The sequence below is a fragment of the Pygoscelis adeliae genome, unplaced genomic scaffold (genome assembly GCF_000699105.1).
Source record: "Pygoscelis adeliae isolate BGI_AS28 unplaced genomic scaffold, ASM69910v1 Scaffold76, whole genome shotgun sequence".
Lineage (NCBI taxonomy): Eukaryota > Metazoa > Chordata > Aves > Sphenisciformes > Spheniscidae > Pygoscelis > Pygoscelis adeliae.
Window position 1 is genome coordinate 916,121 of NW_008825111.1, and position 12,351 is coordinate 928,471.

Below are 12,351 nucleotides of genomic sequence, written 5' to 3' on the forward strand. Positions count from 1 at the left end.
CTTTCCTGAATTTTAAAGACTAAATTCTTTAATTTTACTGTGGTAGAGATCTCTAAATATTTTAATCTACTAGCTGTTCAAAAGAACTTATAGCACATGTACAGAAAAAGATATTTCATGTGTGCAAACTCTATTGCCTGCTTATTAAAGAATTTATTTTTCAATGGGTAAGGGCCCGGAAGAAGCTAATGTAAGTATTTTAGCAAGGGTTTGTATTTCTCTGATAAACAGCACTCCCCTTCTGTTTGTGATCACAGGATGAAAGCTCTCTAAGCTTGTATATGTACATTTTTACTGCTACATCATGTAGTGTGCTCTTAAGATTGAGATCTCATTCCCCAGGAAGCATTTCTGTCTAAGATTAATTGCCCTTTTAAAATCAGTGTTTGATGTATTCCTTTGGCTATATCCTGACTCACTTTAACCCTCTTTGACCTGACCCCTCTGACTATTACCGCCATGGCTGAAGCAGAAATCCTTCAGCTTGATGTATGCGGTACAGACTTGAGCCTGTGGTTTTTCACATCGATGGATTCAATTAGCTGAGTTTTTACTGATCAACTTAGCAGAGGTTGAAGAATTTGTTAGACATGGAACAAAACTGTCCATACTTTGGGGTTAATTAAATAGCTCATCTCCATTTTCATGTATAGTTTGCTTGTGAAGTTGTTTACTTCGTTAAATATCATCGTAATATTGCGGAAGTAGCATTTAAAAAAAGGCAAAAACAGTTTATTTTTCTCCAGTTAAATGGGGGAAGGTACAAAACATGAAATAACAACCATTAAGCCTTTGATCTGTATATATCGCTTATCACTTTTCAGGCAAATGTTTTTAAACTGTAATTATGTCCAAATGTCCACTTTTGAATTTGATTTATTAAACTGGGCAGATGATAAACTAACAATTAACATTATGGCTTGATGAAAACAAGTAAATGTGCTGGTCTTTTCTGTATTGACAATGATTTTGCAGCAACAGTAATCCTTCTTTGCTTTGCCTTGCTAGGAATAGTTCATCATTTGATTAGCGGAAAAGTTCATTATAAAAGATGGACAGCCATTAGAATCGAAGAATATTTGCAGGCATGATGTGAATTATAGTAACTTGAAAATGAAGTAAAATAGAGGTTGAAAGTTCAAGAATGCCATGAAAAACCTTTAAAAGTGTATGAATGTGCATATGCATAGGGAATATATAATATGATTGTATAGAGAATTTGCTATTTAATTGTTTGGCATAACAGTATTTTGAAAACAATGACATTATAAAAGTTCTCACAAACTATTAGCAACAAGAGGTCTTTTACAGCAAATTGATTTGCTTTATACCAATCTTTATAGAGAAAATTCTTTATCAGATGTTTCTTTTTTTTTTCAAGACTCATATTGATCACATTTAGCTCCCTAGCTGTATACAGAGATAGCCTTAATTTCTGAAGGTCAGTTGTACACAGTTCAGAGGGAAGGGAAACCCCAAATCTAATTAAGGGCATGGTGCATGAAAGGGTTAACTTATTGTAAGTCAAGATGCCTGCTGTTTAGAAAAAGCTACACAACTCCTAAAGGTGATTTAGCTCTCCCTCGACAATGGAAAACATATCACGGGTGAGTTGGGCTCAACTTGGGATGCATTCAAGTGCTTATCTTTTAATGCACACCTTGCCTGTTCCTCGTATATATTAATGTATTGTGTGCTTTCTTGTTACATGGAACAGCAGCATGATTTGCATTGAACTTTGCCACTTTGTTCACATGTGCATAGCCAAACTTAAACGTATTGCAGAGAATTGCTTTATAAGCTTCAATTGCTAACCCCAGTTTCTTATAAACTAGCAGGGGTTTATTGCTGGTTCAGGGCCGAGGCTAAGGGAGAAGGGGTATAAGAATATTTCCTGGGAGTTTCATCTTATAAAATTTCTTTTTTTTTTTTTTTTTTTCCTGCCTGAAGCTAGGTGTTTGATGGGAAGCATTTCAGGCTCATTCATTGTAAGGTCTTCGAAAAGCTTTTAACTACTGAAATGTTAGATGTTTAAGAAAGGTATTTTAAGGTTCTATCGTAAATTAGTTTGGGGCGTATTACAACCACCCCATTAAAAAGCTTCTATTAAATATACAAGAAGAAAAATTTAAAAAAACCCAAAACAACAAAGTTCAGTTAAGTAAAGCTTTCATTTCCATCCTCTATCTGTTTTTCCATTGAGCTGCATGAACTATTTTACAGAAGGAAAAATACTCTTGGTTGTCTTAGATGGCACTACTGTCAGTGTTAGCTGTTTTGGACTGCATGGAAATTGTTAAAAATAGTCTGCTCAGGCAACCTGGACTTACAGGTGTTTGAGGCCAAAGTCATTTTCTCTAAAAACTTCCAATGGAATAGAAAAAAGTTTTCTAGTTTGTTTACATACTTTCTGGCTGCTACGAGATTAGAAGTGTAACCCAAATTCTCATAAGCTGCTCCGAAGTGTAATATGCTTTTGCTTGTGGTGATTAGTTTAATCCACAATTTTTGTTATGTTTCAGAAATGTGGCTATCTAGCCTGAGGGATAGACTTGAGGTAGATGATGGCAGGAAATAACAAGAGAGGAAAAATTGCATGGAGAAGAAAATGATGAATAGGGGTGATGCCAAGTATTTGATTTGATCTCAGTATTTAATGATACTTAATGTAGATGATAATGTTGCATATTCATCTACTTTCATTCTGGGGATAGAGAAAGCTAGGACTGTGCTGGAATACAATCCAGGGAATCTATTCATACTAAGAGCTGTGACAAAGAAACTTTTTTCCTCTCCTTTAAGTCACAAATGTCTAAACTCAAGTAGGAGATGTTTATGCCACGAGAAGATCATGTAGAGATCAGCCAACTGGCCTGTGTCAAAACCATGTAAAGAAATAACAGCAGTAATTAAAGCTAAATCGGTGAATATGAACTTCATGACAGTGTCGCAATGGAGGAATACTTGAGATATCTTGCCTAGAGTTAGGCTTTGTAGTCAAGTACTCTGCAAGAACAGAGTTCACTGAGGTTGATACAGGTCTAGTTCTATCATAGCACTTTGGACTGAAAAGCAGTAGTTCTTACGAGGGGCTCTGGAAGATGACATCAAGGCGCTGTAAGAGTGAAATTGAGACACTTAATATGAATGACAAAACACTCCAGGATGGAGAGAGACTGATGTTTTGAACTGTTTATTTGGGAGAAGAATTAAAAAAAACAAAATAATGAATTAGAAAAGATAGCTTAATAACCGCTTTTGTTCTGTTATCTGTAAGGAGTCATTCAGTAAACCTATTAAAAATTAACATTCCTTTTAAAAGAGATTTTTAAACAAAATACAAAGTTGTGGATTTTATTTACCATTAGTTGTCTTTGAGGCCAGGAACTTGCCACAGTTAAAAGCTCTCTGGGATATCTGTGTAGATATCAAGAATATCCAGAGCTGAGAACGTATATTTAGGAAAACTGTGACCTTCAGTTTGAGCAATCGAACTCATGTTACTACCAATGGTTAAAATGAGAGAGATTCTCTTGTTGCTGCCAGTTAACCGGATCTACCTGATTGTTTGTTTATATTCATATTGGGCAGTTGGATTATATCCAGGAACTGAAGTTCTTATTCTCCAAACCACATCTTGTGCTTGGAGCAATGTTTTTTCCAGATACAGAATCATTTCGAGGAAAAAGACTTGTTCTGAATGATGCATTGACCACGTACTTCTGTGTGCGAGTTCTTCACCTGAAATGAGCATCAGCGGCTTTCCCCAGGGCTGGCGGGATATGTAGGCAGGAAGGAAAAGCCAATCCTGTGCTTTCGTGTCATACATCGGCCTCCAAATTTTTGAGGTCAGAGGAACCTTTTGTTGTAGCTAGGCTATTTTTGAGTCGGCTTTGCAGAATTTTTTGTGTTTTCTTGCTCTTGGTCAGAGGATACTGAACAGCATATCTTGCTGATTGTGACCTAATAGATCATCTGTGTTTCTGTTTAAACTGATAATTATTCCAAATTAGGGAAGAGGAAGGGAATAAGGATTTTGGTAGTTTATGTATGATTAAAGTGAGGTGAACAGTATGTTAAGATTGCTATGGAAAATGAGTCACTTCTGGCAATGCAGCCTACTACTGTGACTAGCAGGGTCCTTTTTGCAATAGGGTGGAATTCACAGAAAAGTAAGGAAAGCCTGGGATATGATGGCTGAAATAGGCTAGTGTGAAGCTTCTGAAAACTCACACTAAGATTTTATTCCTATTTAAAAAAATGTAACTAAAAATACCCCTGTTCAATAGAATATGGAGTAACCTTAGACATTGAAGCTATTGTTTCTTAAACATAAAATATTTTGTTAATAGTAAAGAGAACTTAACGGCTCACTGTCTGAAGTACTTGTTCTGAGTTCATTCAAAGAGCAAGTGATCATTTCGCCAAGAGATTTGACCAAGCTCAACTTTTTTTGTATGCACTTCCCATAAAATTGCATAGGTATTGAACACCTGTTAGTACTCAGCTGAGTAGGTAAGATTTGTTTAAAGTACAAGTTTGTTTTTCTGTTTGAGACCTTTATACTGAGGTTGTCGTTGCTGTGGAATCTGAACATCTCACAGTATTTCTGTACTTTGGTCACTATTACACATACACATGCCAGAAACTGATTGCAGAAATGTTCCAGTTAGATTTGAGTTTATGAATGGAAAAGCCTGAAATAATATGTTTTAACTTCTAATATTTTTTGTTTTAAGAAGATACTTAAGAAAAGCAAAGCGTGAATATTTGATTTATAGGTGCGTTGAATTCGTTCTGTAGCTAAGCTTGTTCACTGAGCAAAGAAATATTTTGCCATAAATTAAAAAAGATATGGTATCTGGCTAAAGTAAATATTACAAAAATGATGTGAAAATGTTCATAAATACCCTTTAACTTAATTTTTTTTTTAGTTTATGGATATTTTATGAGCACGTGATTTTTGTAGCACACACAATGAGAATAATTGTGAAGCTTGTTTTGTTGTAAAATGGTATCCAATCATTGTCAATTTTAATATCAGACATTGGAGCTGTTTTCAGTTCTGGACAGGTTGCTGTCGACGGGCTAGATGCTATTCATCAGTTTTGGTGCTAGCAGTTGAAAGATCCTGGTATCAAATTCATCAAGTGCTTGTTTATTTATATTCTACTACTGGTGCAGAAGTCGCTGGTGTACTACTTCTTTAGACCATGAGGCTTGTCTGGGGCTGTCTCTTCTCTGTATGTCCTAGAGGTGCCTAGAGAGGGGAAGGATAACTTCAACCACTGTCCAGTTCTTTCTTACCACCTGTGGTTACAGGTTAGAACAGTGTCTTTGAATTTGCTTGCTAATATAGTGTAGTCTTTCGTAAATAATTGCACATAGTTTCATAGGCAATCCTCTGTGCTAGACCAGAAGTCTAGCTTTCAAGAAGGAAATATTAACTTTTGCTTGCCAGGGACTTAGCCCCACCCAGCTTTGGCTTTAGGCTTTAAAAATTGAGTCAGCCATATCTGTCAGTAATGGACTTAGTGGTTGAATCTACAGGTGAAGCACATTACTGAAAGCTATGTATCTGTAAGTAATTTCCTAAGAGATCCTAAAGAGGTAGATGAAGATCTTCCCGGTGAAGATGTTGGTGTGTCTCTTCAGATTCAGAGATGTCCAAGGCACCAGCTGCTGAGCACGTGTGGTTAAGGAGTGCTCTGGCTGCTTCAAGGTACATGCACCTAAAGGCCTGTTCTCCTGCCTAGTAATCTGAGGAGCAGGAGATGTGGAAGGGAAAGCAGCCGCACCACAGCCACAAAAGGAGAACTCTGCTCCTTGTAATGCTGACCCAAGATGAGTTTTCCTACAGTGTGGTATAACCTACTCTCAGGAATACCTTTAGTATCTAATCCAGAACATATGGTCTATTTTGAAGGTAAGCAAGCAAATGTTTATGGCCCACTTCACAGCTGAAAAAGCTGGAAACTAGTTCTGTTACGTTATTCATAAGGCTGCTACTGCATGACACTTTCCTTGGTTATATTTACTGCTTACACTTTTTAGTATCCTTGTCCAATATAGCCCTGTGGCCTTGTATCATGCAAGAAGTGCTCCTAGTTTGGAGCACAGGGTTCTATTTCCCTTTTTAGGGTTTTAAAGCCAATTTTGGAAGTGGTGCTGCCCTGAGTAAGAACCTGTGGTTTCTGCATTGTCCATTTTGATGACTACAGGCAGGTTTTGGGACTTGTTATGCAGGGGACTTGCATATGGAGGATTCTAACTGAAGTACTCCAGGGACGTTTTTGCTAAATCCTGAATATCTTGTATTGTCTATCAGTGAAAGAATTTAAGCCAACTAAATTGCCCTGACAGGTGAGTGCTAGGGGCTACAAATCAGAAGGGAGGTATGTCATCCCACTAAAGAATTTTAAGTGGTGCATCACAGATGTAGTCTGGCTAGAGAAGCTGATCTTGTGTAGGTGAAAGGGAGTATGTAGCTGCAGCGTTGGTGAGCATTGTGGTGCTAATCTGAGTGAAAAATGGCTGAAATATGTACCTTTGCCAGAAGTAGTGCCTTCTCACTGTTCTGCTCTTAGGCACTTGAATCTGTCTCTTTTCTTTTCCCTCCATCTTTAATTCTTCCTTTCTAAATAAAAAGGTAATTCAGTAGAAAAATGTATTTAGATTTCATCAGGGGTATGTGTAACGGTCTGAATTGATGCTGAATAAGCTGATTAAATTATTTGGTTTCCTAATATTGAGTGGTTTGCTTTGCAAGCAATAACTTACATAGCTAAAGGAAACAGGGAAAACTTACCATGTGATACCACGAGATTGCACATCTAGGACCTTCTCTGAAGACTACAGATTTTCTCTTCTTTGTTAGTTCTCTGTGTCTCGCTGATTCTTGAACACTGAGGGTTTTTAGAGGAAGCTTGGGATTAGCAACAGCAAATATTGTAGTAGTTAGGGCATTCTCCTTAAAGAGGGGAGAGTGGACTCAAGCTGCCTCAGGTTGAGAAGGGATTTGAGCCACTGCCCCAAGGACTCTGTTGAGTCGCAACAGCCACTACCTCTTGCTTCCTTCCAGCATGTGCCTATCTGCAAAAAGAGTCCTTTGCCAATAATTTCTTTGGCTGGATCAAGGTGGTTTCCTGATCAGGAGCACTGAAGCACCTTATAGATGATAGAGAAGGAGACCTCTTCTTAAACCCTTCACTTCAGAGCTGCCTGTTTCTCTCCATTTTCTGTACAGAGTTGGAAAACTCTTCTGACTTTACATGGTATGATTTATTAGCCTGGGTCAGGTACCTACTTTAAGTGTTGCAGCCTTTGAGTTAGTGTCTAAATTAAGTGATCTGAAATGTTTCAAAAACGTCTTAGTACACAACATGTAAGCATAGTTATCTGCCTTCTGGAGACGGAATGTTATTAAATTTTACCAAAAAGCTTTATAATCTGTGCTTATCACTTGCCACTAGTGACTTTCGGGGGCTATAGTGCCTTCTGTATTCATGGATTTCCACAAAGAAAGCAAAGAAAAATCATTTAATCCTGGACAGCCACTCTGATAGGAGATGACTTAATTGGTTTTGAGGCTTTTTTTTTTGTAAATGCCAAAACAGTATTTACTATTTGTGCATCACTTTAGTAATATAAAAATACTCTGATTTTAAGTAAACAGTTACTATGTACACACATTATAAAAACTTCCTACGAAACATGTATTGCTATGCTTTTGTTTTTCTGATATTTCCACTTTACCTTCTTCCTGAGATTACTTTGCAACAAAGTAAAAGAAACCATCTTTAGGTCATGATAGCTAACATGTAACTCAGTTCTGTCATGATTTTAAAAGGAAAAAAAAAAGTCAGTGAGGTGACTGGATAATTTGAACTTCTTGGTTTTGAGGAAATCCTGGTGTTTTGGTGTTTGGGTTTTTTTTACTACATTACTGAATATTGTAAAATGGGTATTGACAGTAATTAAATTATCAGGTCTGGACCCTGTGCAATACAGATGAGCAGAATTATTTGCCCTAATTTTTATAGGCCTGGTCCGGTGACATGGCATTAATCTTCCTTGTAATTAAGTCATTTAAATCTTACACCACACACTTAAATATAAGTTGTGTTTAGCAACTTGTACTCTTTTGTAGAGGCGTTTTGTCAGTCTAAAAAGACTTTGTGTTGTCATAGAACATGGGCTGGGGAAGAAGAGGACAACACTTGCTGTATCAAGATGCATAAAAAATAAGGTAGAACTCTTAAGACCATGAACAGTAATGGAAGGAAAAATATTATGTAAATCTGTTATATCTATAAACCAGATGGATGAAGCTTTCATGATAGCTAGCAAATCATCCAGAACCCGGATCACACTGGTAATGGTGGATACGAATTAGACGGCTGTTGAGAAAACAAGAATATTTTCCAGTAATTTTTTTAGTGTATTTGCTGTTGACAAGTTTTTGCTACGTAAAGCAGAGGAGCCATCTATAGGAGAGAGACTCTGTATGTGATTCAAAATGGGGAAGTTACTGAAAACATGAAAGTCGAGGAAAGTTGGGGTGAATGTGACTTAAGTGAGAGTTTATGGTCCCTAGTAACAAAAGGAGGGAAGAATGCTAAAGTAAAAACAATGGATTTTGTGAAAGAAGGCTACAGTAAATACAGAATTGGTAGATAAGATCTCTTTAGTCAAGCCTCAAGGGGGAAAGGAATTAAGGAGAAGCGATGCTTTGTCAGAGATAATACTAAAGCACAGACAATGCTAATGCAGAGATTTAGACTTCAATTAAACTGTAAATTCTTCATTGACCTCTGAGAGTTTCTCAGTTTGGTGAGGAACGGAATAAAAGATTTGTATGAGAAAGGGACAAAGTTGGGTCGGAGCAGGGAATGGGGACACCCAGATTAACTGCATTTCATTCTTAAGCAAGAGGCACCAAGTTAGTACACACATGCACACACATCCAAAAATGTTCTGTCGCACAGTAAAAGAAGAGCCAAAGAAAGTGTTTGTCATTTATAAGCCTTTCCTCCAATGACAAGAAAATGATACTGAGGTTCTAAAGCTTTTAATCTATTTTTTGTGCAAGTTTTTGCTAAGAAGTCAGCTGCGTATAGGTGGCTAGCACAGTACTAATGCCTAAACAGGATTCTGCCATCTGTCTGTGTATGCAAATTAGTTGTTCCTGAAAATTAAGTAATATTATGAAATGTAAATAAATGTCACCGACTCTGTGGCCAATTGATGGAATACCATAGATAGATTTTAATTTGAGAGTGTTAAATACATATAATTGGGAGTTACTTTAATAATAAAAATATTTAGATGATCCCTAATTCCTCAGTGTAAAAACTTGGTTTCTGAGATCTTTTCTTTTGCAGTTTATACTCTTGACAATCTGACTGGTAATGTTTCAGCCCAATAAATACCTGCTTTGACTGGAAATATCAGAAGTTTGTTTTTAAATGATGTGCTGCATTCTTCTGACCTTCTAGAGAAGTAAAACCAGAAACCAGCAATTGTTTAAGCTTAATTTAGTGTGATAGTGTGTATACTATGCCATTTAGAGGATCAAGCTTTGTATGTTTAATGAAGAATTCGTACAGAATATGATACCATATGTAGGTAACGTAACTAATGTGTAATGCTTTATTTTAGGCAAACATAACTGTCTGCTTCTGCAGGAAGAATTATTACTAGCATAAAGTCAACAGCATATTCAAGGATGATTCTTCCTAGTCTAATTTGCCTGTGCTGGCATAGATACTCGGTTATAATACAAACTAATTCAGGCAGCTGTCAAATCATTTTGGTTGCCAAACAAATAATATCTTATCTATGTTACAAAATAGGAATTACGCTACAGCGGGGGGAGCTGAATGAAAGCCAGTAATGGTACCTTCACTTCTAGATTCTGCTCTCCTCCATGCAACTCTTGGGCAGCACAGTGGTTTGTTCTGTAATATAGACAGTTGGGGGAGGATAAAATCCATTTAGAGAAGGCAGTGATATTTTTGAGCACTGAATGTGGATTTCACTGTGGTAGGTCCATGTGAGAATGCCAGAGTATGGTATAAAAACAGTAGAAGGTCACTGCCTACTTTTTTTTTCCCCCAGTCATTATTTGGAGCGTATTTCAGATGCTCTTCTCATCTCAAGGCTCTGAAATAAATTTTCTTTTTTTTATTTTTTTTAGTTCATTTCATGACAGTTATGTCAGTTGCTTTAGCTGGTTCCCATCATTTGAATCAAAGGATCAAAGCACTTGCATCCTCCGGGACAAATATAAATAAAAAGAATTGAAATATTCTTAGAAAATATTCTTGTCATACTGGGAATCATTTGCTAACTTAGCTTTTCCAAGAGATGAAACTAAGTGAGAAAAAGCTGGTGCCAACTCAGCCTTCTGAGTAATTCTGAAATACTGCTAGAGACTTAAGTAAATTATTCTTAACAAAACAAAATTACTTCAGGAATATTAATTGTATTCTATGTGTGACATATTACATGTAGTCCAGCTCTTTCAGGACATCACACTATTAAAACGTACTAATAAAGTTGTATTCTTAGGAAGCTCAACATCTTAAGCATGATCTGTATAAAATTCACATGGCTTATAGCGGGGCGAGATGGATATGCCTTAACTGTGTTGACACCAAGCTGTGATCACTGTAGGAAAAAAAACTTGCAACTAATAAAGAAGAGTGGCACTTTCATTAAGTTTCATTTTAACCCAATCTTTTCTTGGAATTAATTTTAACTCAAAGTTTCTGTTTGAGATGATAGAAATCTCAGCTTTCTCCATACCAATATTTCCTGCTTCTCATTCTGTTAAATGTTAAACTCTGTAACACCAATTAAATCTACCGTAAATTAAGTATAAGTAAATGTTTAATCTTTCTGTGAACTTTAAATGGTATACTAGTGGTTTCTCTTTTTCTTTGAATTAGATGGAGAGCAGAAGACTCAAGTGATGATTCATGGAATTGAGCCAATGCTGGAAACACCCATACAGTGGCTAAGCGAACATATGAGCTATCCGGATAATTTTCTCCACATTAGTATCATTCCCCGACCTACTGATTGAAACTCAGCTATATTGGTATGAGGATCATTCTCAAGCTGGAATTATAAGGGCATGTCAACTTCTTGCTTCTGTCAGCCTTGACAGAGGCAGCCTGACCAGAAAAAAAAAACAACAAAAAACCGAAACAAAACAAGAAGTCCTCACTGCTGCAAGCCAAACAGGAAGAGAGATCCTATCATCAGATAAGGGCAATTGGGCTGGTCTTATTTTGCATCACCGCTGCTTTTCTTCACCGCTGTAATTAAATCAGTTGCGATATGAAAGAATTTACAGGAGCTCTGCAAGTCTGCTGTTTTCTTGTAAAATATAATGAAGCTGAAACTGTCAGCCGGAGAGCAAATGGAAATATGCCACTTGATTGTATTTCTGATTAACAAATAAACAGGGCTGTTTCCTAAAGCGGTAGTGTTTCAACTTCGAGAGTGGAAACATTGGTTTAATTTTCTAGAAAGTTAGACACTGAGAGATTCAGTTACCAATAGCTTTTTGTAAAAGATCAAATTACTGTAAACCCATCTTTCCTTAATGAGAACTTCATGTTTACAGTATGTGTATTGGTATGCAAATGATCTTTTAACTTTGATAACAAGCAGTGAGAGATTTTAAAGTAAACCCGTGAGCATGTTTTGTCATTTAAAAACATGCACAACTTAATAATTTACAAATACTTTTGATTTGTATGCCGTTACTGAATACTCCAGTATGTTTATTATTCAAACCAGTTTTCATAGACTAGCAATGATGTAGGATAATTTGTCTCAGGATTTGTCATGGCATTTCTTTGTGCTCATCTAATTTTTTTTCTGTAAGGATATTTTCTTAATGTAGTTTAAAAAGTTTAAAAAAAAAAGTAAACTGATGTTGCAAACAATTGTATCCTGCTGTTTATTCCCATAGACAAGAAAACAGTTAAATCATAGAATGATGAACAGATGTATTGCTTTTTAACAATTTTGAATTTTGGAAAGCTGAGGCTTTTCCAAGCTAATACTTCCTTACATCTGAGTTTAGTTTTCTATTGTGGTCCCTGAGCAATCAGTCTGAAATTTGGAAGCTTCTAATCTCATTGCACAGAGTTTTCCTTAGTTTAGCAGATGTATTTTCAGGTTATTGGATCGCTTTGGTTTCTAAATGTTTGTTACCCTTGCAGCTGCTACTAGGACTCTACCATTTTTTTGTGTGTTACGCTGAATTCATCAAACTGTGCGCTGTATTGCTTTGTCTGCAATTTGAGGCTGTTTGTGGCAAAGACTATGTTTATA

General features: G+C 36.5%; 1 protein-coding gene across 2 annotated transcripts in view; it reads left to right on the forward strand.

Annotated features, from left to right (window-relative positions):
- ATG5 (autophagy related 5) overlaps positions 1-11,957 on the forward strand; it is an 86,656-nt gene extending 74,699 nt beyond the window's left edge. For both annotated transcript variants that reach the window (XM_009327924.1, XM_009327922.1), the window contains one exon: positions 10,953-11,957. In XM_009327924.1, coding sequence (XP_009326199.1) covers positions 10,953-11,089 — 137 coding nt within the window. In that variant the 3' untranslated portion in view covers positions 11,090-11,957. The remainder of the gene's footprint in view (positions 1-10,952) is intronic.
- The last annotated feature ends 394 nt before the right edge of the window (positions 11,958-12,351 follow it).